Genomic DNA, 22,654 nt, shown 5'->3' with positions numbered 1-22,654 from the left:
TGGGGAAACTGAGGCACGGAGCAGTCACAAGCTGGGGAGGGACATAGTTGGGATTTGAAACCCACCAGGCTTGAGGGGTGAACCTTTGACCTCCGTGTTGTCCTCAGCCTTGTGTTTCCTGTCCAGTCATTAGTGGGATGGGAGATGCGAGGACAATGGTGACTGTCTGACTTGGTTTGGGTGTGGATGTAAGGACATGGTGCTGCCTGGGGTGGGAAGCCTGGTGGACCCATCTCTGTCCCCTCTAGCCAGCTCCCAAGACTGCAAGCCACCCAGGCAGGTCACCTCCTGCTCTGGATCAGATCGGGGCTTCAAAGATGAAATTCAGGGACAACTGTGTGGCTCCATCGTTGAGCCTCTGCTTTTGGCTCACGTGGTGATCCTGGAGTCCTGGCATCGAGTCCGGCATAAGCTCCCCAAAGGGAGCCTGCTTCTCCCTCTACCTATGTCTCTGCCTCTATCTATGGGTCTCTCATGAATAAATAAATAAAATCTTAAGAAACCAAAAAAAAGGGCAGCCCCGGTGGCTCAGCGTTTTAGCACCGCCTTCAGCCTAGGGCGTGATCCTGGAGACCTGGGATTGAGTCCCACGTCAGGCTCCCTGAGTGGAGCCTGCTTCTCCCTCTGCCTGTGTCTCTGCCTCTCTCTCTCTCTCTCTCTCTCTCTCTCTCTCTCCCCGCCCACCAGGCTCTGGTGGCTCTGTGCCCCCACCTCTCCCGCCCGCCTCGCCCCCTCTGCCTTGGCCTCCTCATCTTCTCTAGCATCCTCCTCCAGACTTGTCCTCCTGGATGTCTTTAATTCCTCCGACACAACTCTCCTGCTGGCCTTTGCACGCTGCTGTTCCCACCGCCAGGAACCCCCTTCCTCTCTCTTCTCCTGGATGAGCTGCCTTCTTTCCTGCTCTCAGCTGAAATGCTCCCTCTTCCTGAAAATCTTCCTTGACCCCCAAGGCTGGGTGGAGAACTCCCTGTGCTCTCCACATCATACCAGTTTTCTTGTCTGTCTCCCAATCAGGTCAGCAAGCTCCTTAAAAGCCAGGACGAGATCCCAGAAAATACTGTCTCCCCTTTGCCTGGTGTTCTAGTACGTGCTTAGGTGCTCCTGAAACATGTCAAGCGGAATCATGAATGAATGAATCTAGTATTAAAAATTAGGGAGCCCTCGGGCCTCTTGAGAACACTGAGCTGGGCGCTCCTCAAGGCAGGGCCGCTGCTGGCCTGGGACAGGGTCTGGCTGGCACGCAGGGTGCGCTCCACACACGTGTGTGGGAGGAGGGAAGGGACACACGTCATTTCTGGAGATGACGTGCTCAATATTGGCTCGGAGCACCACTCCAAGGTCCTCTGCAGCCCCCAGGGACCTAACCAGGTCCAACCCGCCACCTCCCTCCAGCCGCTCACGACCGAGGGCCGGCCCCGAGGCGGGGCTGGGGGCGTGGCCTGAGGGAGAGGAAGGGGCGGGAACTTGCATCCTGAGCCACCATTGGGCGCCCGCCGCGCGGCCTCGTCCAATCCGCCCTGGGGGCGGAGTTAGGGCGCGCCGGGGGCAGGTGGGAGCGGAGCGGAGGAAATCGCCATTTCTGGAGGCGCCTTTGCATGGATTGGGGGGGGGTTGCGGGTGGGGCTGAGGGTCCTCGCGGAGGACTGGGCTAGGAACGAACAAAATGCAGCCTCCCCCACTCACAATTGCCCCCCTCCCGCCGCCGCACCCTGGCGATTTGGCACGATGAAGTGATGGCAAGCGGGCCACCGTCTGGACCGGGCTGCTCCAGCTAAGTGGTCAAGAGCCCAGCCAGCCTCCAAAACTGAGGGCATTCAAATCCGAGGTCTGCCACGTGCTGTGTGATGCTGGGCACGTCACTTACCCTGTCTAGCCCTGTTTCCTCACCTGCACAACGGAATGGGTAGTGATGCGCGTTGATCTCATAAAATGCTTGGAACCAGCTCATGATTGTTTTTACAGTTCACATTCTATGTCCCCTTTGCCCCCACACTGTCCATGGGTCCCCACAGCCCTCAGACTAAAATCCACACACCTCCCTGTGACCCGGAGGCCCTGTGTGGCCCACCCCCACAAGCCTCCCCGGCCACACCCTCTTGCATTTCCTAGTTACCCCATCCAGCCACTCTGTGGTCTTCTTAGTCTTCCTGCACACCCAGTCTGTTCTGGCCTCAGGGCCTTTGCACATGCTTTTTTCCTCCACAGGAAATGCTCTTCCTCCTCCAGGTGCTCCTTGTACTGTCCCATACTTGTCCCAATTCCTCCTCCATCAGGTTCTGACTCAAGTGTTGCTTCCCCTGGGAAGTCCTCCTAGATGTCTCCAGGTTTGGTTGGGACCCCCTTGTTCTATTCACAGGTCTCAAATATCTCACATGCATGGACCTCTATCCACAAGCAACAAATCAGTCCTCCATCACCACCACTCCACCAGGCCCATGGGGGTGGGGGTGGGGAAAGTTGTTTTTCCTCCCACATATCTCACCTGGGGAAACAAGCTCCACTGCAAGGAAGTGGTTTGGAACAGGCCCAGGCATCTCTTTGGGCAGAATCATGTCATCTTGGCCTCATTTAACCCAAGCAATATATTCCAAAGTAAAAACGTTCAGTACCTGCTGCTTCTGCTCTGGGAGAGCGAATTGGAACCACAGCTTCTATCCAGGAGACACCTGCTGGCCCCTGAAAAGCACCCATGTCCCTCCCCTCCAGAGTATCTCTATACTCCACTTCTCCTTGAAGCTCATCCATGACCTTTTGGGGAGTCTGTGTCTGGTTCTGACTCCTCCAGCCTGGGGACTCCTTGGGACCAGGCTGGGGTGAGGTTGGCCCAGAGGATTCAGGCTGAAGTGTTTGTTGAACTAATGAATATATCATCTGCCTTTTGTGCACTCCTCAAAAGCCTCGCTCCAATGTCCCTTTTTCAAGGATACCTTCCCTGTCTCCCCAGACAAAGCCCTCACTTCTCTACTCCTAACCCTTCCAGCTGTGGGACCCACCCTTCAGCCCAATCCTGTCGCCCCAGGGCTGGGGGAACATCTGTGGATAGCTCTTCCTCCGACATACTGAGATCTCCTTGGGAACCAGGACTGAGACCTCTCAGGGGCACAGGAAGTTGTTAAAAAGTGCTTGCAGATGAGATGAATGAACAAATGAATGATGAATGAATAGTGCAGGGCCTGGTATCAGAGGTCCTGGGTTTTACATCCCAGCCAGGGTGCTGAACACTGAATCTGTTCCTTGACCTCTCCAAATCTCACTTGTCCATTTATTAAATATGTTTACTCAGAGAGTAAACACAAATTGTTGCAAGGGTGAAATGAACACATAAAGCATACAGTCCCAGGGACTTCAGGCTCCCTTCAGGCCCAGACTGGAAGTGATGTGCACCTAGGACCAACAGTTATGATCCCCTTCCCAGCACCCAGAACTAGGGTTCTCAATACACATGCTTAATGGATGCCATAGATGTACAGCACTGGTGAGAGGGATAGAAGGAGGAAAGAAAGGCAAATACTAAAGAGGCTGAAATTGAAATATTGGTGAGGATGGATGTAGCACAGACTTCCTCACCAACCCCTTGGGAAAACAGTCTGGCCATCTCTTACCCTATCTCCCAGCCATCCTGCCCCTAGGCATTTACTGGGAGAGAATGAGGTATAGTCACTAAAAGACATGTACAAAAAAGGTTCAAAACAGTTTTATCCATGATAGCCCCAAATTGGAAACAACCCAAATGTCCACCGACAGGGGAAATGGACAAACAGGGAAAAACTGGTACCCAGAGGTTTTAATAACAATAATAGTAACGATGGTGATGATAAAATCCAGGTGTTTGCAAGGACACAGAGGCCTTGGAACTCTCATATATTGCTGACGGGAATGTGAAATGGTGCAGCCGCCGTGGAAAATGCTCTGGCAGTTCTTCAAAAAAACTAAACATAGAATTACCATGTGACCCAGCAGTTCCACTCCCAGGCTTATACACAAGGGAATGGAGAGCTGGTATTCAACAAAAACGTATCCATGAATGTTCACAGCAGCACTTGTCACAATAGCAAAAAGGCAGAAACAACTCCAGCATCCACCAATGTATGAATGGATAAACAAGATGTAGTAAAACCATACAAAGGAATAAAGTAGTCAGACATGGATACAACATGGATGTACCTTGAAACAATATGCTGAGGGAAGGAAGCCAGATAGAAATGGCCACACAGTGTATGAAATGTCCAGAACAGATAAATCTGTAGGGGCAGAAAGTAGAATAGTGGTTGCCAGGGGCTGAGGGAATGGAACGGCAATAGGGTTTCCTTTTAAGAGGATGCAAGTTGTTTGGAGCTAGTATTAGTGAAGGTTGCATGACATTGTGCTGTCTTTGAATTATATACTTTGAGATGATTAAAAGAAGTTATATATTATATGTATTTTACCACAACGTAAAAAAAAAAAAAAAAAGCATTCCCTAAGAATGCTACACAGCCATGAAAAGGACCAATGTGTGCTCCTTACCGTAAGAGAAACCAGAATCAAGAGTGGCCACCCTCTGTGATCCCATTTAGGTGAAGTTTAGAACCAGGTAAAACTCACCTATGATGACAGAGTTCGGGGCAGTGGTTGCCTTGAGAGAGGGGAGTGTCAACTGTAGAGTCCAAGGAACTGCCAGGAGCTGGGAATGTCCTAGATCCTGACCAGAGGGCCATCGCCCTCATCAACCACCACTTTTGACACTTGTGAACTTGACCGTGCCTTATGTTAAGCCTCAAGAAAAATGTTAAAAAGAGAAAAGAATTACCAGGGAAAGAAAACAAAAGTGCCCAGCAGTCCTGAAGGCTGAGAGTTCCATTTTTCCCCACAAATGGTATCATCTGATCCCTCTAGGGACAGATGACCTTGAAACAGGCATAGAGCTGGGTGGAGACAAAGGCAGGAGGGAAGTAACCTGAGTCTGCTGCCTGGGATTTCAGAAATGATACCCCAGATGCTTCATCCCTGGGGAAATGCTCCCCACATTTCCCATACAAGCATCATCAACCTGGATGACAGAAAAACCTTAGGACTCCAGAACATTCAGAACATCAGCCCCCACAGTCCTTAGGGAGAACCTTTCCTCCCAAGTCAGACACCCTGGTGGAGACACATCCTCACACATCAGGGCCCTTTAAGACAAACTAGAATTGATAGCAACAGTCATAACTCACAGCCGTAGGCAGGAGGAAGACCATAGACTTCAGTCAGAAGGTCCTGGGTTCAAGTCTTACCCAGTAAATATACATGAAATAATAAGTAATAAATGAGTGGTAGACTAATGGGCTTTTCATCTCCATTCCACAAGCCTTTATCATGCATTTCCAGGATGCTCAGCCTTGTCTTACAAAAGGCCAGGGCTCAGAGAGGCCTCTGACTAGCCTGGCCTCCAACTCCCAGCCTGGTAGGGGAGATAGAGCCTGATAGAGACACTCCCAGTCCTATTATTGCTCAGAGCAATAATGTAAGAAATCACAGGCAGCCAGGACACGGGGGAGGGAGCTAAGAAGGAGGGACTGGGATAGAGGAAGAATGCCAGGGCCAAAAAGGGAGAGGAAGTGGAGTACTGGAACGTTAGACAGCACGTGGCCAGTGACTGTTACACACTGACCAGAGAGGAAGTTGGGCTAAACAACCCCAGATAACGAAGGGCGGCAGGAGGCCAATCCTGTTTCCCAGGCCTTTCCATTTCTGTCTTGATTTGTCTTGTATACGTCCAGAGATGGAGACCTCACTTCCAAGAGAGGCAGCTCAGCCCTCCCTGGGCACAGACAACCATTGAAAAGTTTGATGCAACAAAATATTTTTATGTAGTGGCCACCATAGCTTCAAGGGCTGAATGAGATTGTTTGGGGAAGGGAGGGGTACCCATGCGAGACAGGCAGTCAGTGCCTGCCACAGGCTGGTTCTAGAACCAGACTCACTTGGCTTCTACTCTGCTCTACCACTTAAGGGGCTGGTGACTTAATTTCTCCAAGTCTCGGTTTCTTTTCCTCTGAAATGAGCATAATAACATCACTTACCTCATAAATTTATTCAATGAGCTAATGCAGTAAAATGCCTGGCACATAGGTGCAAACGTGTCACCCTGCTCCAGGGCCCAGAGTGCTCTGGAATGTGCCCCAAACACAAAAGTACTTTCCTACCTCTAAGACTTTGCACATGCTCTAACTTCTGCTTCAGATGCTCTGGCCCCACCACTCACACCTGTCAAACTCCTACACATCCCTTAAAACCCTAGCTATTCGATACCTTTCTTTTCTCTGTTAAGCCCTGACCCAGGGAGCTAGGAGCATGTGGGCCTGGTTCCGATTGGGGCCCCTGCGATCATGAGCCCCCGGAGGGCACGTGGCAGGCATGCAGTTAAAGCTTGTTGAATGAATGAAGGACGCATGGACGAAGGAATGGGCAGTTGGGGCGGGGCGGCCAAAGTGGAGATCCGCTTAGGTACCCGCGTCCCCAGCAGCCAAGACCTGAAGGGGGGCGGCCGGGGGCAGGCGAGGGGCGAGGAGGCTTCCGGGCGGGGTCTCCAGTTCTTCCGGTTCGGCCCCTTTAAGGGGCGGGGCCAGCGGGTGGGCGCTCGGAGCGTCAGTGCGGCGCGAAGATGGCGGCGGCAGCGGCGGCGGGTCCCGGGGCTGCCCTGGCGCCGAGCTCGCTGCTGCTCGTGGTGGGCGGCGAGTGCGGGTGCTCGGGGCTGCTTGCCTACGTGCTGGAGGAGCTCGAGCGAGGTCGGGCCGGCCTGGGGGCGCGGGAGGCGGGCGCGGCCGTGCGTCTGGGCCCGAGGGCTGGGGGGTGGGGCGGCCGGGCTGGGGGCGGGGGAGGAGGGGAGGGGGGGCGGCGGGATCCAGAGGCCGGGAGGCTCGAGCCTCCTCACCGTGTTAGGTGCACGGCGCGGGCTGAGGCCTTGGGTGCCCACGGAGGGGGCGGCGCCCGGGCCTGTTGGGCTGCCCCGCCCCGACTCGGGTGCAGCCCAGGGATGGGACTCGAGCCGGGCTCTGGGACCCGCGTGATTGGGCAGCACGGACCATAGCTCCGCTTCCCGCCCAGCGAGCCGGCCGAAGGGGGGGGTCGTCTCGAATCCCCTGGTCTTCGCAGCCTAGACGTCGTGGAGGGAGCAGGGGTGGAGAGGCCGGGCCCGCAGCCGCGGGGCCCATATTCCGTTGCTCCACAGGGAGCTTGCTAATTGGGGTGTGGGCGGGCGCGGCCTGCCCGGGGGATTTGGCATCTGGGGAGGTGAGTCATGGGTGCACCTGCAAGGTTCACCTGCAGCCACTTGGCACGGTGGAACCGGCGGGCTCGGGCGTGGTGCACCCCACACCGTGTTTGGAGGCCATTCATCCCCCCCCAATCAGATGGGCAGGGCCTGCGGTCTGGCGCCTGTAAAATGGGAAGGCAGCGCGCACTTCTGTTCTGGTGCTCGGGAATGTCGTCAGTCTGCGCCTGAGTCCTCCTCCTTCCCTCCCCACTGGCCCATGCGCAGGGATTGTGTGGAGACCACAGGCAGGTTCAGCTCTGCTCTCACAGAGCCAACAGTCTGGTAGGGAGATAGACCCAAAATGGGTGAGGAGGTGGAACAGGTTTTAAGCTCACAAGCTGTCAGCAGTGCTCAGAAGGATGCAAGGGGCTGAGGACCTGAAGGGTAGAGAGTCAGATGGAAGGGCCTCCTGAGAGCAGGAGCAGCTGGTGCAAAAGCCAAGAGGTAGGAGCCTGTCTGGCAGGATGGAGGAGCTGTGAGACCAGTGGCGGGGGTCGGGGAGATGATGGAGGGGAGGAGATGACTGTTTAATAGGAGGTGGGAGCTTTGGTACTGATGTGACTCTTCTCTGAAATGCTGAGTTACGCTTTGGGTTCCTTGATGCGGGTGCAGGGGCACTTTGGGTAGTTGTGAAACTCCAGGCTGTTGCATAGTGGGGGCAGGTTGAGGGGAGGGGCTGGGATTGCTCCCACCTGCCAGATGCTAGGTACTGAGATTTCCGGGGAGCCCAGCTGATTCCCTCTCTCACTTCTCCTGCTCTCCTTTTCCCCCCATGACAGGCATCCGGTCCTGGGACATTGACCCTAGCATTTGCAGCCTTGACGAGCAGCTCAAGGTTTTTGTGTCCCGGCACTCTGCCACCTTCTCCAGCATTGTGAAAGGTGAGACTGGGGACCCTGCATGCCTCAGCTGCTCCCCTTCCATATGCTTCACCAGGCATATGTTCTCCAAGTGTGAGCTCTGTGACAGGCATTGGGGGGAGGGGGGTCAGGTACACTTGTAAAGAACAGCAATAATACAGCTCAGCTCTACAGAGTGCAGAGCAGGGGTGGGCCCTGACCCAGTGCTAACTCCCTTGGACATCAGTTATACACAAGACAGGAACTCCTGTTTTTGTCCCCATTTTGCAGATGAGGCAGCTGAGTGGGAGGGGCCGGGGGGATCTCCAAAAGTGGGTTCTTTGGATGAAAGGCATCTGGGGTTGGTGTGTCAAGTGGAGGGAGGGGCCTAGGTGAGGTGAGAAGATATTTGGAAAGTGAGGGGCTGCTTGAGGGGCCCTGGAGGGTGGAGTGTGGGCCCCGTGTGGCAGGGACTGGGTCTGGCTTGTGTCTGTGACCCCTGTACAGGACTGGGTGCACAGTAGGTGCTCAGTAGATGGGGAGCTGGGAAAGGAGCAAGATCGAGAAAGGGAGGCCTGGACCACCTCTGCACCGTGCAGGGTGACCCACTGCACAGAGCAGCAGCTGGGCAGGTTCCAGGTGTGTCCTGCAGTCTCTCTTGCCTCAGCCAGCCCGTTGAGTCAGCTCCAGGCTGCTGCAGGAGAGGAAGGAAGTGTCCTTCGCCTCATTGTCCTAACCATTCCTGGTGGCTTCCTGACCCCTCACGAGATGGGGGGGCTGGAAATCCTATCTGCTCTGTGTGACCATGGCAGCCATTTCCTCTCTCTATGCCTTGGTTTCCCCACCGGAATGGGGCAATATCCGTACATGATAATAAGCATGTGATAAATTGATAAAAAGTTGACCAGTGCCAAAAGGTCCTTACTTCTCCAGCCTCAGTCCTGGTGCTCCATTTTTGAAACATTGGGCTCTGGGGGCAGACCAGGTTCAGATTCCAGAATCATCCCTACTCCCCTCTTCATGGCCCCCTTGCCCCCATGCTCCCCTATTCTAGCCTCACCTGCCACTTTGTGATCCTCAGACACTTGGAGCCCAGGCCTGCTTCAGAGCCTTTGCCCACGTTCTCCCCTTTTCCTGGTATCCCTCATTGGCCCTCCCTGGGCTCAGGCTTCTTGCCTATAAAATGGGGGTGACAGTGGCATCCCCCATAGGGCTGACTACTGTGAATTGGGGCCTGCAAGCAGTAGAGTCTATGTTGTCATTGCTGTTTCCAGTTTGAGGCCTGCCAAGGCAGATTTCCTGTTCTTGCCTCATCCTGACCTATAGCTCTACCTTGTGCTGTTGACCCTCAGATGACCCTGAGAAGCAGAGTTCTGGAGGGGTTTATGGCTGCCTGGAGTCACACAGGGAGTCAGGGTTCAACACCGGGACAGCCTGGCCCGGTACACATGGCCCAGCCCCAGACTTACTGTGCCCAATTTCCTCGCAGGCCAGCGGAGTTTGCACCACCGTGGAGACACCCTGGAGACCCTGGTCCTCCTAAATCCATCAGACAAGTCCCTATGTGATGAGGTATGGAATAGTTGTCTCCTGTAGGGAGTAGGCTGCCAGGACCAGAGCCATCCCAAGTCCTGACTTCCTGCCTCCCTGACTTTGTGCTGTTGGAAATCCTCTTGACACCCCGTTGCATCACCCCCCTCCAGGAAGTCTCCCCAGGTGGACCCAGCTGCAGCTTATTCCCTCCTCACGGGCGATGGTGGGAGCAGGTGAAGTCAGGAAAGATTAGAGTTTGGGAGGAAGGAACAGAGTGGGGAATGTCTGGAGGCTGGAAGTCAGGATTTGACTTTTGCATCTTGTGCCTCCCTCGTGGCTGGGCCCCAGGAATTATGTGGATTGATTTATTAATACTTGTACCTTGTGGACACTATGCCTTTCTTCCAGTTATCCGTGGGAAAGATGGACAAGCTAGAGCCCCAGGACACCCCTCTAGAGAACCTGGTTCGGGTTGATCCCTTTGATCAGAAATGGTCCTCGAGGAGTTCTGGAGGAGATAGAGCTAGACACAGATACTGTCTCATTGAGGCTGGGCCAGAGAGAGAAGTGGGCTAGAGGGAGTCCAGAAAGGGTATGGTGGGCTTCTAAGAAGAGGAGGCACTGGAGCATGGCTTTGTAGGATGAGCCGCAGGGTAGGGGGGTGAGGGGAGCAGGGCTCAGCAGGAGGCCCAGAGGGTATGCTTCTGGCTTCTAGTTGAGTGCTGGGCTGGGGTGGTTATATGTAAATTTGGGGTTGGGGTCCATTCCGGCATGGGTGTGTGTACAGGCTTTGTCATCGCATAGAGTAGGGGCTTTAACAGTCTCCGTCCTCAGCTCCGGAATCTTCTGCTTGACCCTGCCCCTCACAAGCTGCTGGTGCTGGCTGGGCCCTGCTTGGAAGAGACAGGGGAGCTGCTGCTCCAGACGGGGGGCTTCTCACCCCGCCACTTCCTCCAGGTCCTAGGGGACAAAGAGGTAAGCCACCTTCTCATCCTGCTTCCCCTGGGTCTGAATCCTGACTCCTACCCATTGGGCTGTGTGGCCCTAGGGACATATCTCCCCTGCATCACATCTCTTCTTCTGTGGAATGGTAGCAGTGATACATGTCTCTTCTGTTTGGGGGGCTCAGTTTCCTCACCCACCACAGTGTATGGTTTGAAGCTAGGCCTATAGATCAGTAGACCTCCCAGAGACCTTCAGTGGCACCCCAGGCTCTAGGCCTCAGTTGGGTAGGGTCCTTTCTAGAGTCTTTAGTCTGGGTGGAGCAGATGAGGAAAAATAATTGGTAAACTATCTTTTCCCATTATAGAGAATGACAAAATGATGGTGAGATAGGAACATCATACAGAGGTAGGGGACATGGAAGGTCTCCCTGGAGGGAGCTGTGCTGTAGGAGGAGAACAGGAAGTGCAAGGCCCTGAGGTAGAGAGAGTAAGAGAAAGGGTGGGGAGGGAAGTAGATGGTGAGGCAGGCCCATGTGTCTCTGTGGACCTGGGGGAGGGCTGGGTTTTGTCCTAAGGATGACAAGGGTTGGGCAAGGGATTCTCCGCCCCAGGAGGCAGCAGGATGGGGGTGTCCTGGCCTAGTTTTCCTAAGGGGCTGGGTATTGCCTGGTTCCAGGGGCTAATAATCATTACCTCCTGCAGATCCGGGATCTCCTGGCATCCTCGCCCCCACCTGCAGACCTGCCCAAGCTGACTATCACCTGCCCGACCTTTGGTGACTGGGCCCAGCTGGCACCTGAAGTGCCTGGCCTCCAGAGCGCACTCCAGCTGCAATGGAACCCCCCCATGCAGCTGCCGGCGTCGGAGGGCCTACGTGAGTTCCTGGAGTATGTGGCAGAGTCCCTGGAGCCACCATCTCCCTTTGAGCTGCTTGAGCCGCCGGCATCTGTGGGCTTCCTCAGGCTCGCCCGGCCCTGCTGCTACATCTTCCCTGGCGGCCTCGGCGATGCGGCCTTCTTCGCTGTCAATGGCTTCACAGTGCTGGTCAACGGTGGCTCCAACCCCAAGTCGAGCTTTTGGAAGCTGGTGCGGCACCTGGACCGGGTGGACGCTGTGCTGGTGACCCATGCAGGCGCCGACAGCCTCCCAGGCCTCAACAGTCTACTGCGGCGCAAGCTGGCGGAGCGTGAGGAGGCAGCAGCTGGTGGGGGCTCCGGGGATGACCGGCTGCGCAGGCTCATCTCCCCCAACCTGGGGGTCGTGTTCCTCAATGCCCGCGTGGCCACCTCCCGTCTGGTGAGCGGCGAGGACGAGGCAGAGTTGGCCCTGAGCCTCCTGGCCCGGCTGGGCATCACACCCCTGACTCTGAACCGCGGGCCGCTCCCGGCTGAGCCCACTGTGCTCTTTCAGAAGATGGGCGTGGGCCGGCTCGACATGTATGTACTGCACCCCCCTGCTGCTGGGGCTGAGCACACACTGGCCTCCGTGTGTGCCCTGCTAGTGTGGCACCCCGCAGGCCCCACTGAGAAGGTGGTGCGCGTGCTGTTCCCTGGCTGCACACCACCTGCCCGCCTCCTGGATGGCCTGGTCCGCCTGCAGCACTTGGGATTCTTGCGGGAGCCCGTGGTGACTCCCCAGGACTTGGCGGGGCCTCGAAGAGCTGAGAGCAAGGAAAGCGTGGGCTCCCGGGACAGCTTAAGAAGAGAAGGCCGGATAACAGCACTCACCAGGTCTTCCCAGGAGCGCCCTGGAGTGGCCCGGAAGGACCCGCCTCGAGTTGAGGGCCCCCGCAGGGCTGAGAAAGAAGCCAAGGTCCCCCGGGAGGTGAAGAAGGACCCAAAGCTAAGCGCCCCTCGGACCCAGCCCCGGGAGGTACGCCGGGCAGTCTCCGCTTCTGTTAATGTGAAGAAGGCGGGTGCCCAGGCGGCCCCCAGACCCCGCAAAGCACCCAATGTCCCCCGCCCAGGTGCCCCACCAATGGAGAATGGGCCCCACAGCCCCCCCAGCTTCCGGTGTGGAGAGGCCAGCCCCCCAGCAGAGGTCTATAGTTCCCCAGCTCCCCAGCTGGTGGCCACACCCAGCCAGGAGAGCAGCCTGGAGCTGGGGCTGAGCCCAGCCGGGGAGGAGAAGACCCTGGAGCTGCTTTTGGATGCTGGCACGCCCCGGCCTCGCACACCCTCACCTACTGGAGCCCAGCAGGGCCCAACTGAAGGCAGTGGGCGACTGTCACTGAGCCCGCTGCGCGGCGGGGAGGCTGGGCCAGATGCCTCACCCACAGTGACCACACCCTCGCTGCCAGCTGAGGTAGGCTCCCCACACTCCACAGAGGTAGACGAGTCCCTGTCCGTGTCCTTCGAGCAGGTGCTTCCGCCACCACCTGCCACTGCGAGCGAGCCTGGGCTGAGCCTCCCACTCCGTGGCCCCCGGGTACGGCGATCAGCCTCCCCGCATGATGTGGACCTGTGCCTGGTGTCACCTTGCGAGTTTGAGCACCGAAAGGCTGTGCCCATGGTGCCAGCACCCGCATCCCCCGGCAGCTCAGATAGCAGTGCTCGGTCCCAGGAGCGGGCGGGCGCTCCAGGGGCCGAGGAGACGCCACCCACATCCGTCAGCGAGTCCCTGCCCACCCTGTCTGACTCAGACCCCCTGCCTGCCGCCTCTGGCACAGCGGACTCAGATGAGGACATGGAGGGCTTTGGGGTCCCTCGCCGTGACCCGCTGCCCGAGCCTCTCAAGTTCCCCCCACCGCTGCCCACCCCACCCAGCATATGCATGGTGGACCCTGAGATGCTGCCCCCTGAGCAGGCACGGCTGACAGAGGGCCTCAGCCGCACCCGGAAGTCCCTGGCTCGCCCCAACCCCAGCACTGCTGCCCCCAAAGCCACTGCAGCGAGCACTGCCAAAACCAAGGGACTGGCTGGTGGAGACAGGGCCAGTCGGCCGCTCAGCACCCGGAATGAGCCCAGTGACAAGGGAGGTCGGGCACCTCTGTCCAGAAAGTCCTCAGTCCCCAAGACGACCACTCGGGGCCCACCTGGTGAGTACCCAAGAGCTGGCATCCTACAGTGTTACTGGCTCAAGTCTTTGTTCCATACTTGCTGTGTGGTCTCAGCCACACCTGCCATCCTCTCTGGGCCTCCATTTCTCACATAAAATGGAAATTCTGGCTCACTGTTTAGGCACTTGTAATTCCTAGGCACTCAAGCATTGCTGTCAGTGGAAACAGAAGGTGGGCATATCTGTCGTCATGAACTTGAGGAGCCCTAGTAAGTAAGAAGAAATAGGTGAAATTAATTTTAATAGTATATTTAACCATTTTGTGTGGAGGTTCCCAATCCCACCACCACCAGGTTCGATGATTGGCTGGGAGAACTTGGTTGACAGTTCTCCTGATGGCTGAATTGTATTATTAGAGCAAAAGGATACAGAATAGAATCTTTGAGGGCAAGGCGCACAGGCGGAGGTGGGGCTCCCTGGGGGGGGGGGGGGGGGGGAGCCAGGCACAGGCTTCTAGAGCTATCTCCCAGCATAGTCACACCATGTGCTTCAATGCCCAAGCAGGGAGCCAAGATGACCCATGTGAAGTGGTGCCTACCAGGGAGGTTTGTAAAAGACACAGTGCCCAGGGTTTCTGGGGGGTGCTGATTACATTGGCACCCTCTGCCTGACACGCACCCAAATTCCAGATTCCTCAGAAAAGGGGGAGCAGGGGTTCAGCAGGAGCCGCAGTGCTGCAGGACAGGTGAGCAAACAGGCCACCCTTGTCACTCAGTGGGGACCTCTCTGAGATTTAAATTCCCAAGACTGCAGCCAGGGGCCACTCTAGAAGCAGACCTTTCTAAGGCTAGCAGTCTCAGGTATGCCGGGCTAACTTTTCTCCTGGTTTTCCTTAGTTGTGATGAAATGTATGCGACATGGCATTTACCTTAATGACATGGCATTTACCTTAATGCCCTTGCATTAAGTACATTCACATTGTTGTGCAGCCATCCTTGCCCTCACTCTCTAGGACTCCTTTTGTCTTGCAAAACTGAAATTCTGCCCCCCTTAAATACTAACTCCCCATTCCTTCTCTCCTCATCCTCAGCACCCACCATTCTACTTGGCTGTTTCTATGACTTAGGTACTCTAGGCATCTCCTGTGAGTAGAATCATACTCTATTATCTTATTTCATACTCGGTCTTATTTCACTTTAGTAGAATGTTTCTGCAGTTTATCCATCCTGTAGCCAGCGTCATAACCCGCCCCTCCACCTTTTTTTTTTTTTAAGGACATTCCTTCCTTGGGTGCCTGGTGGCTTAGTTGGTTAAGCGGACTCTTGATTTCAGCTCAGGTCATGATCTCAGGTCATGATCTCCGGGTTGTGAGATCAAGCCTCACATCAGGCTCTGTGCTCAGTGAGGAGTCAGCTTGAGATTCTCTCTCTCCCTCTGCCCCTCCCTCTGCTTATGCTTCTCTCTCTCAAATAAATAAAATATTTTTTAGTGATGCTTGGGTGGCTCAGAGGTTGAGCATCTGTCTTTGGCTCAGGTCGTGATCCCAGGTTTGGGGATCAAGTCCCACATCGGGTTCCCCATAGGGAGTCTGCTTCTCCCTCTGCCTGTGTTTCTGCCTCTCACTCTGTATCTTTCATGAATAAATGAATAATATCTTTAAAATATACATATATATATATATATATATATATATTTTTTTTTTTTTTTTTTTTTAATATCTGGGGCGCCTGGGTAGCTCAGTTCAGTGTCTGCCTTCTGCTTGGGTCATGGTCCTGGGATCGAGCCCCATGCCAGACTCCCCCCGCTGCTTCTCCCTCTCCCTCTGCCTCTCTCCTCTGCTTGTGCACACGTGTGCTCTGTTTCTCTCTTCCTTAAATAAAGTCTTAAAAAAATGTCCTTCCTTTTTAAGGTTGAGTAACATTCCATTGTGTGGCTGACCATATTTTGTTTATCCATTCACCCGTTAATGGACACTTGAGTTGTTTCTACCTTTTGGTTGCTGTTGGTTGAATCATACTGCTTTGAACATGGTTGGACAAATACCTCTTGGAGACCATGCTTTCAAGTCTTTTGGGTATATTCCCAGAAGTAGGAGTGCTGGATCACATGGGAATTCTATTTTTGATTTTTCGAGGAACCACCATACTGTTTTCCACAGCGGCTGCACCATTTTACATTCCCACGAACAACGCAGAAAGATTTTAGTTTCTCCACATCCTTGCCAACACTATTTTCTGAATTTTGATAGTAGCCATGTGATGGGTGTTATGAAGCTTTTGCTTTGTTCTAAGAGCGTTATGGTTTTGGCTCTTACATTCTATTCCTTGATGAACTAATTTTTTTTTAAGATTTTATTTATTCATGAGAGACACAGAGAGAGAGGCAGAGACATAGGCAGAGGGAGAAGCAGACTCCTCGCAGGGAGCCTGATGTGGGTCTGGAGCCCGATATGCGACTCCCATCCTGGGACTGGGTTCACGCCCTGAGCAGAAGGCAGACGCTCAACTGCTAAGCCACCCAGGCGTCCCAATGAATTAATTTGTTTAAAAAAGATTTTATTAATTTAGTCATGAAAGACACTGAGAGGCAGAGACGTAGGCAAAGGGAGAAGTCTGGACCCCAGGATCACAACTTGAGCTAAAGGCGGATGCTCAGCTGCTGAGTGACCCAGGTGCCCAAGCCTAGAAGAGTTTTAATTACTGATTCAGTCTCCTTACTAATGATAGATCTGTTGAGCTTTTCTGTTTCTTTGTGATTCGGCCTTAGTAGGTTTTGTGTTTCTAGGAATTTACATATTTCTTCCAGGTCATCCAGTTTGTTGGTTGTGCAGCTATTCACGCTACTCACTTACTGCCTTTACGTCTGTAGAGTCAGTAGGAGTGTCCCCACTCTTCTGATCTTCGGAAGTTGAGTCTTCTTTTTTCTTAGTCTAGTAAAGGGCTGTCAATTTTGTTAATCTCTTTGAAGAACCAACTTGCGGTTTTGTTGATTATCTTTTATGTTTTTCTAGTCTCAATTTTAAAAATTTCTGCTTTTATCTTTACTATTTGATTTTTTTCTGCTACCTTTGGATTTCTCTTTGTTCTTTTTCTAATTCTTGGGTTGCAAGGTTGTCATGTTGAGATTTTTTTTTTTTAAGATTTTATTTATTTATTCATGAGAGACACAGAGAGAGGCAGAGACACAGGCAGAGGGAGAAGCGGGCTCCATGCAGGAAGCCTGACGTGGGACTCGATCCTGGGACTCCAGGATCACGCCCTGAGCTGAAGGCAGATGCTCAATTGCTGAGCCACCCAGGTGTCCCGAGATGTTTTTTAATATAAACATTTATAGGTATAAACTTCCCCTTTGTCTCTGTTTTCTCTCAGAGATTGTCTTTCAGCAGTCAGGTTACAGTGGGTCTCTCTGAGGTCATCCCACTTGGAATCTGTTGAGCTTTTTGGACGTTCATACGCACGCCTTGCATTAATTACAGCAAGTTGGGGCCATTATTTCTTCAAATAATCATTCTGCCCTTTTCTCTCCTGGGACTCCGACCTGTGTATTGGCCCTTTTGATGGTGTCCAACGAGTCCCTTAACCACTGTTCACTTTCTTCGGTCTTACTCTCTGTGTTCCTCAGACTTGATCATTGCCATTATCCTGTCATTAAAAATCGCTGTTTAAATCATGAATCAAATTCCTCTGGTGAATATTTCATTTCAGTTGTACTTCTCAGTTGCAGAATTTCTTTCGGATTTACTTTTTACATTTTCTACATCCTTAATAATGTTTATGTTTTGTTCATGCAGCGTTCTCTTGCACGTCTTCCTTTCTTTCTGTGAGCATCTTTAAGACCATCGTTTTAGGGGATCCCTGGGTGGCTCAGCTGTTTAGTGCCTGCCTTAGGCCCAGGGCGTGATCCTGGAGTCCCAGGATCGAGTCCCACATCGGGCTCCCTGCATGGAGCCTGCTTCTCCCTCTGCCTGTGTCCCTGCCTCTCTCTCTCTTTCTCTCTATGTCTCTCATAAATAAATAATAAAATAAAATCTTAAAAAAAAAAAACATCGTTTTAAAGTTTTTATCCAATGAGCCAACCGTTTGGCCTTTCTCAGGAGTGGTTTCTGGGTTTTTCCCCCTTTTTTTCCTTTGACTAGGTTTTGCCTTTCCTGTTTCTTTGTATGCCTTGTGATTTTTGCTGTTGTTGAAAACTGGACATTCAAATTTAATAATGTATTAACTCTGGAGATCCAAATCTCCCCCTCTCCCAGAGGGAGGTTTGTGTGGCTTCTCTGGTTAATTGATGTGTGCTGCCTCTCTGTGCTGGGGGTCAGTCTGAGGTGGAAACCAAGGGTCTTCTCAAGTCTTCTCTGAGTCTGCACCTTTCTCCACGTGCATGGTGACCACCCTAAATCTCTTTTTAAATGTTTTATTTTAATTCCAGTATTATATTAGTTTTGATGTTAAATTAGTTTCAGATGTACAATACAGTGATTTAGTGCAGTGGGTTTTGAATGGCATAGTCCTTACGTGTTTGGCTCCCAAAGGGGGGAAAAAAGCAAAAAATGAAGGGAGGTGGGAGGGAGGAAAAATGTTCCTAGTCCTCTCAGTCTCACATAAGAGGAGGAGGGGCTGCCTGTATGACTATTGTCTGGGTCAGGAGACAGATTCCCTGCTTCCTGCCGCATCAGCATCCTTGAATCCTGCTGAGTTCAGTCTGCCCTGCGTGCTACTGTATCAGAATATTCCAACTTGTCCTCGATATGAAAAATTACTATCTAGTTCCTCTTCTTGTTGCCACACTAAGTCTTGGGTGCCTGGCATGTGCTTTGCACGCTCAGCTCATCTTGGCTAGTACCTGGCCCGTTCTAGTGCTTGGTGACCCCTGCTGGAGGGCGGGGGGGGGAGGGCAGCGATGAAGGTTGGCAGTGATAGTAACTTGAACTTGTGTTCCTGAGTGCTGCTCACCTATTCCAGGTGCGTGGGTGGCCCTGCCCTACGGAAGCTGACCATGTCTCTGGCTTCTCTTGCCCTGTCAGTTCCTAGCATCAGTGCCCATCTGAGCTGCCACCTCTTATCCTTTTTGGGCTCGTTCCAAGACAGGCACCTAGTGGGCCCCTGTGAGCTTAAGCAGGTCGGGGGTCCCCGGCACAGCAGCAGATGGCAACCCCAGCCTGTGGGCAAGGCTGGCAGCTGAAGGCTGAGTCCTCCGAGGCCCTGTCTGCCGGGGCACCTGGCCACTTGGGGTCTCCTCCTCCTACTGGATCCGATAGAATGACCCTCCATGCTAATGTCAGCAAACTGTGTCTTCAGAAGGCCAGAAGCTTTACAGGCCAGATGGTCTCTGCCCCAACGACTCAGCTCTGCCCTTTGGCATAACCGCAGCTTAGTATATAACCAAATGGGCAACCTGGTGAAACTACATTTCCAAAAGCAGGCAGTGCTCTCATTTGGCTGTCCTTGCTCTACCCCTGCCCTCCTGTGCTGAGGCTTCTACCCATGTTCCCCTAGTCTTCTCTTTGTTGTTCTACCTCTTTGCCTCCTGTCTCCCCTGTGCCTTCCATAGCTATGGTGGCTTTCTCTTCCTGAGTCTTAAGGTCCTCACCACCGTTGCACCTAGCTATGGGTGAAGGAGGCCACTGGCCCCAAGCTGAGGGATTCATGCATTCTGCAAGTGCCCTGACAGCCTCTGGATGTACACCCTGAGCTTGGCAATGTTATGATTCTAAGATGCCAAGCATCTGGCTGGGTTCCTATGCCCAAGATCCAGGTATGTCCTCAATCAGTTGATTCTGAGACACACCTGGGACTGGTGGCCTCATCCTCTTTGCACAGGCTCTGGATTCAGAGCCATAGATGAAGTTTTGTGAGAGCCGTGCCACATCCTGGGTCTCCCTCTTGCAATTCTGCCCCTCCCACACCCACTCTATCTCCCCATTGACCTTGAGGACTGGTATTTTTGTCTCTCTCGGTTAGTGCCATGTCCCCAATGTCTGATGCCCAGGAGGGCTTGATAAATGTTCCTTGAATAGTTGAACAGATGGGCGCTGCAGAAGCAGCACATTGTTCTAGGTACTGGCTGCTTTGGGAGCTTAAGCTTGAAAACCTCCTCTTCCAGGAAGCCCTCCCTGATTGTCCCTTCATACCTTCCCTTACCTCTGGCCCTGGGTATGTCTGTGACCAGAGACTAGCCAGGGAGGGTCCAGGCACTGAGGATATGACCATGGGTATTTGCAGAGTTCATTGAGTAACTTTCCATGCCAAGGAGAGCTAATCAACTATAAGATAGTGAGATCAGGCCTTCTCCTGGGGAGGGGGAGAGCTACTTGGGGAGGTGTAGGGAGAGCTGGGAGCCTCTCCCTGGGCTCTGGTTCTCAGCCTCTTCCTGGTCCCAGGAGCTCAGGACTGACCCCGTCCTTCTTGCCCACAGGGTCAGCTGGCAGCCGGCCAGGTGGGTCAGCAGCCCCTCCAGGGTCCCCCGTCTACCTTGACCTGGCCTATCTGCCCAGCGGGAGCAGTGCCCGGCTAGTGGACGAGGAATTCTTCCGGCGGGTGCGTGCACTCTGCTATGTCATCAGTGGCCAGGACCAGCGCAAGGAAGAGGGCATGCGGGCCGTCCTGGATGCACTACTCGCGGGCAAGCAGCAGTGGGACCGTGACCTCCAGGTACGTGACCACCCCAGGGTCTCAGACAGTCTTAGCATGAGGCCTCCTGATCTTCCTGTCGAACTTAGTCTTAGGAGGTCTGTGTGACCTTCACCCACCCACAGAGGGAGTGGGGCCCAGGGAGACAAAGCTGTGTCCCCAAGGCCACAGAAATGAGGGTGAGAGTCAGAGTCCCACCAGGACTCTTCCTGTTGCTTCCACTTTGTCTGCAGCAGCCTGGGTGCAGGGCAGGGCTGGCGTGATCCCCTCCCCTGACCCTCCAGGCCCTCAATCATCCCAGTTGTAAGAATTAGCCAGAAGGAATAGGTGATGTCTGTGCAGTTGACAAAGTTGAAAATTGACTGTGGGCTGGCTTTGTCTCCAGAGGAAGCCTTGAAGCAGATCTTTGGAGGATAAGGCAAGTTTGGGAAGAAGCAGGAGCTTCTGAGCACCTGGCCACCCATGCAGGGTGTGAGTGAGCCCACTCCCAGCCTTACGGGGAACCCACATGGCCCCTGCTCCTCCTGCAGCTTGTAGAGAGCTGGGAGGGAGAGTTTGAGGCACGGGGTGGCAGTAGAAAAAGCCTGCTATGGGCAAGGGAGGAGCCAGAGGGAGGCCTAGTCTCCTGTGTTGTGAGAGGGTCCCTGGGGTGCCATGGGGAAGAGAAGGGACTTTGGGGATGGACTGGCCACCAGCTACAATCGTCCTGGCGACAGAGAAAGGAAGCAGAGCAAATGGGTTCAGAGAAGGGACTTGGGTGCCAGGAGTGGTGCAGGGGCTGGGCCAGGAGGGGAGGGTGCACCCCCTCACTGTCAGTCCATCTGTCTCACCCGCAGGTGACCCTGATCCCCACTTTCGATTCAGTGGCAATGCACGAGTGGTATGAGGAGACGCATGCTCGGCACCAGGCGCTGGGCATCACCGTGCTGGGCAGCAATAGCACCGTGTCCATGCAGGACGAGGCCTTCCCCGCCTGCAAGGTGGAGTTCTAGCTCCGTTCCCGACACCCACCCCCTCAGCCCAGAATCTGCCACTGTCCCGAGATTCCCCTGCATCAGAAATAAACCAGGTACTCCACTCAGCTGTGGCCTTGGTTCCTTCTGCTGACAAGAGACTTGGCAGCGTCTGGGACAGTCATCACCACTGCCCAGGCCCCAAGGTTGGGGGATCCCCAGGAGCCAGGGGATGCCCAGGTCAGGCACACTCTGACCTCCACCTCGCAGATGGGAAAACCCCGGCCCAGGGGAGGGTGGCCTCTCTGGAAATGCTGCTGACTGTGGCCTCCAGCCTGACCTGGTGGTGACCATGAGAGGCTGATTTTACCAGTGGGGAAGCTTGTTCCCCTGGGCAGCTGCTGGACCCCCACCTCACACACACATGCATCAGTGACCAAGGTGAGATTTGAACCCCAGGGGCCCCATGCTCCAAAACTAGAAAACAGGTTACTTTCTGTTCCTAGAGATAAGTGATGCTCATGGCAGGAGAGTCACACACTACAGAGAGGCCTTAAAGAAGAATCTGAAGCCCAAAGGGTAGACTGCATCAATGCCTGAAGGCCCCCTTCTCTGCACGTATGGAGATACCTGGCCATAACATTAGAGAAGATGCCGTGTGCGCTGACCCAGAAAGCATATGCCTGAGTCCTGTCTCCTGGTATCTGGGGGTGTGACCGTGTAGAGAGGTGCAGTTAGTGAAGGATCTTAGGATTATCTGGATGGGCCCTGAATCCAAGGACAGGTGTCTTTATAAGAGACAAAGAAGAGAGACACAGCCAGAGAGAGGAAGGCCAGGTGGAGACAGGTGGAGTTTGGGCCCAGGGGCCACAGGCTGAGGAACACTGGAGCCTCCAGAAGCTTGGAGTGGTGAGGAGTGATCCTCCTCTAGAATTTTCTGAAGGAACTGACCCTGCTGACACCCTGATTTCGGAGTTGTTCTTCCAGAAGTGCTCAAGAGTGAACTGTTTGTGGCCATTTGTGACAATGGCCCCAGAGTGGTGGGCACACCACTCTCTTCCCTGGACGTGGTGGCCTGAAATCCCCACCTGTGGCTGCCTATGGCCTGCAGCTGACTCCTCCCTGCAGTCACATCCGGCACTGGCTCAGCACGGTCAGGCTGCTTGAACCAAAGCCCCAGCAGCTTCTACACTGACACTTCACTTCTCACAGCCCTGGAGGTTGGAAGTCAGGGTGCCAGCACAGTCGGGGTCTGCTGAGGATACCTCCTGGCTTGCAGCTGGCTGTCTTATGGACGGGTCCTCACGTGGAGAGGGACGGGGTGTGGGGGCACATTCTCTCACACCCCTTCTTAGAGCACCAATCCCAGTGTGAGCCCCCCACCTCCACTACCTGATGATCTTCCAAAGCCCCCACATCCACAGACCCCCTCACGATGGGAAGTAGGGCTTAAACATAGTAAATGGCAGAGGGGGGAGGTTGTACTGGT

At 54.0% G+C, this 22,654-nt stretch overlaps 1 protein-coding gene across 2 annotated transcripts; it reads left to right on the top strand.

Annotated features, from left to right (window-relative positions):
• Positions 1-6,561: 6,561 nt before the first annotated feature.
• Positions 6,562-21,293, top strand: MAP1S (microtubule associated protein 1S). Of its 2 annotated transcripts, none has more exons than XM_025989658.2 (7): positions 6,562-6,749; positions 8,056-8,157; positions 9,605-9,687; positions 10,483-10,623; positions 11,295-13,629; positions 19,998-20,233; positions 21,049-21,293. In XM_025989658.2, exons 1-7 carry the CDS (start codon positions 6,626-6,628, stop codon positions 21,202-21,204), a joined length of 3,177 nt encoding a protein of 1,058 aa, XP_025845443.2. In that variant the 5' UTR covers positions 6,562-6,625; the 3' UTR covers positions 21,205-21,293. The 2 variants fall into 2 exon arrangements, with proteins under 2 accessions (XP_025845443.2, XP_025845445.2); XM_025989660.2 differs by lacking the exon at positions 6,562-6,749 and adding an exon at positions 6,836-7,720.
• The last annotated feature ends 1,361 nt before the right edge of the window (positions 21,294-22,654 follow it).

The sequence above is a fragment of the Vulpes vulpes genome, chromosome 9 (genome assembly GCF_048418805.1).
Source record: "Vulpes vulpes isolate BD-2025 chromosome 9, VulVul3, whole genome shotgun sequence".
NCBI lineage: Eukaryota > Metazoa > Chordata > Mammalia > Carnivora > Canidae > Vulpes > Vulpes vulpes.
Note: the sequence above shows the minus strand (reverse complement) of the source record. Positions and strands in the feature narration are given on the sequence as shown.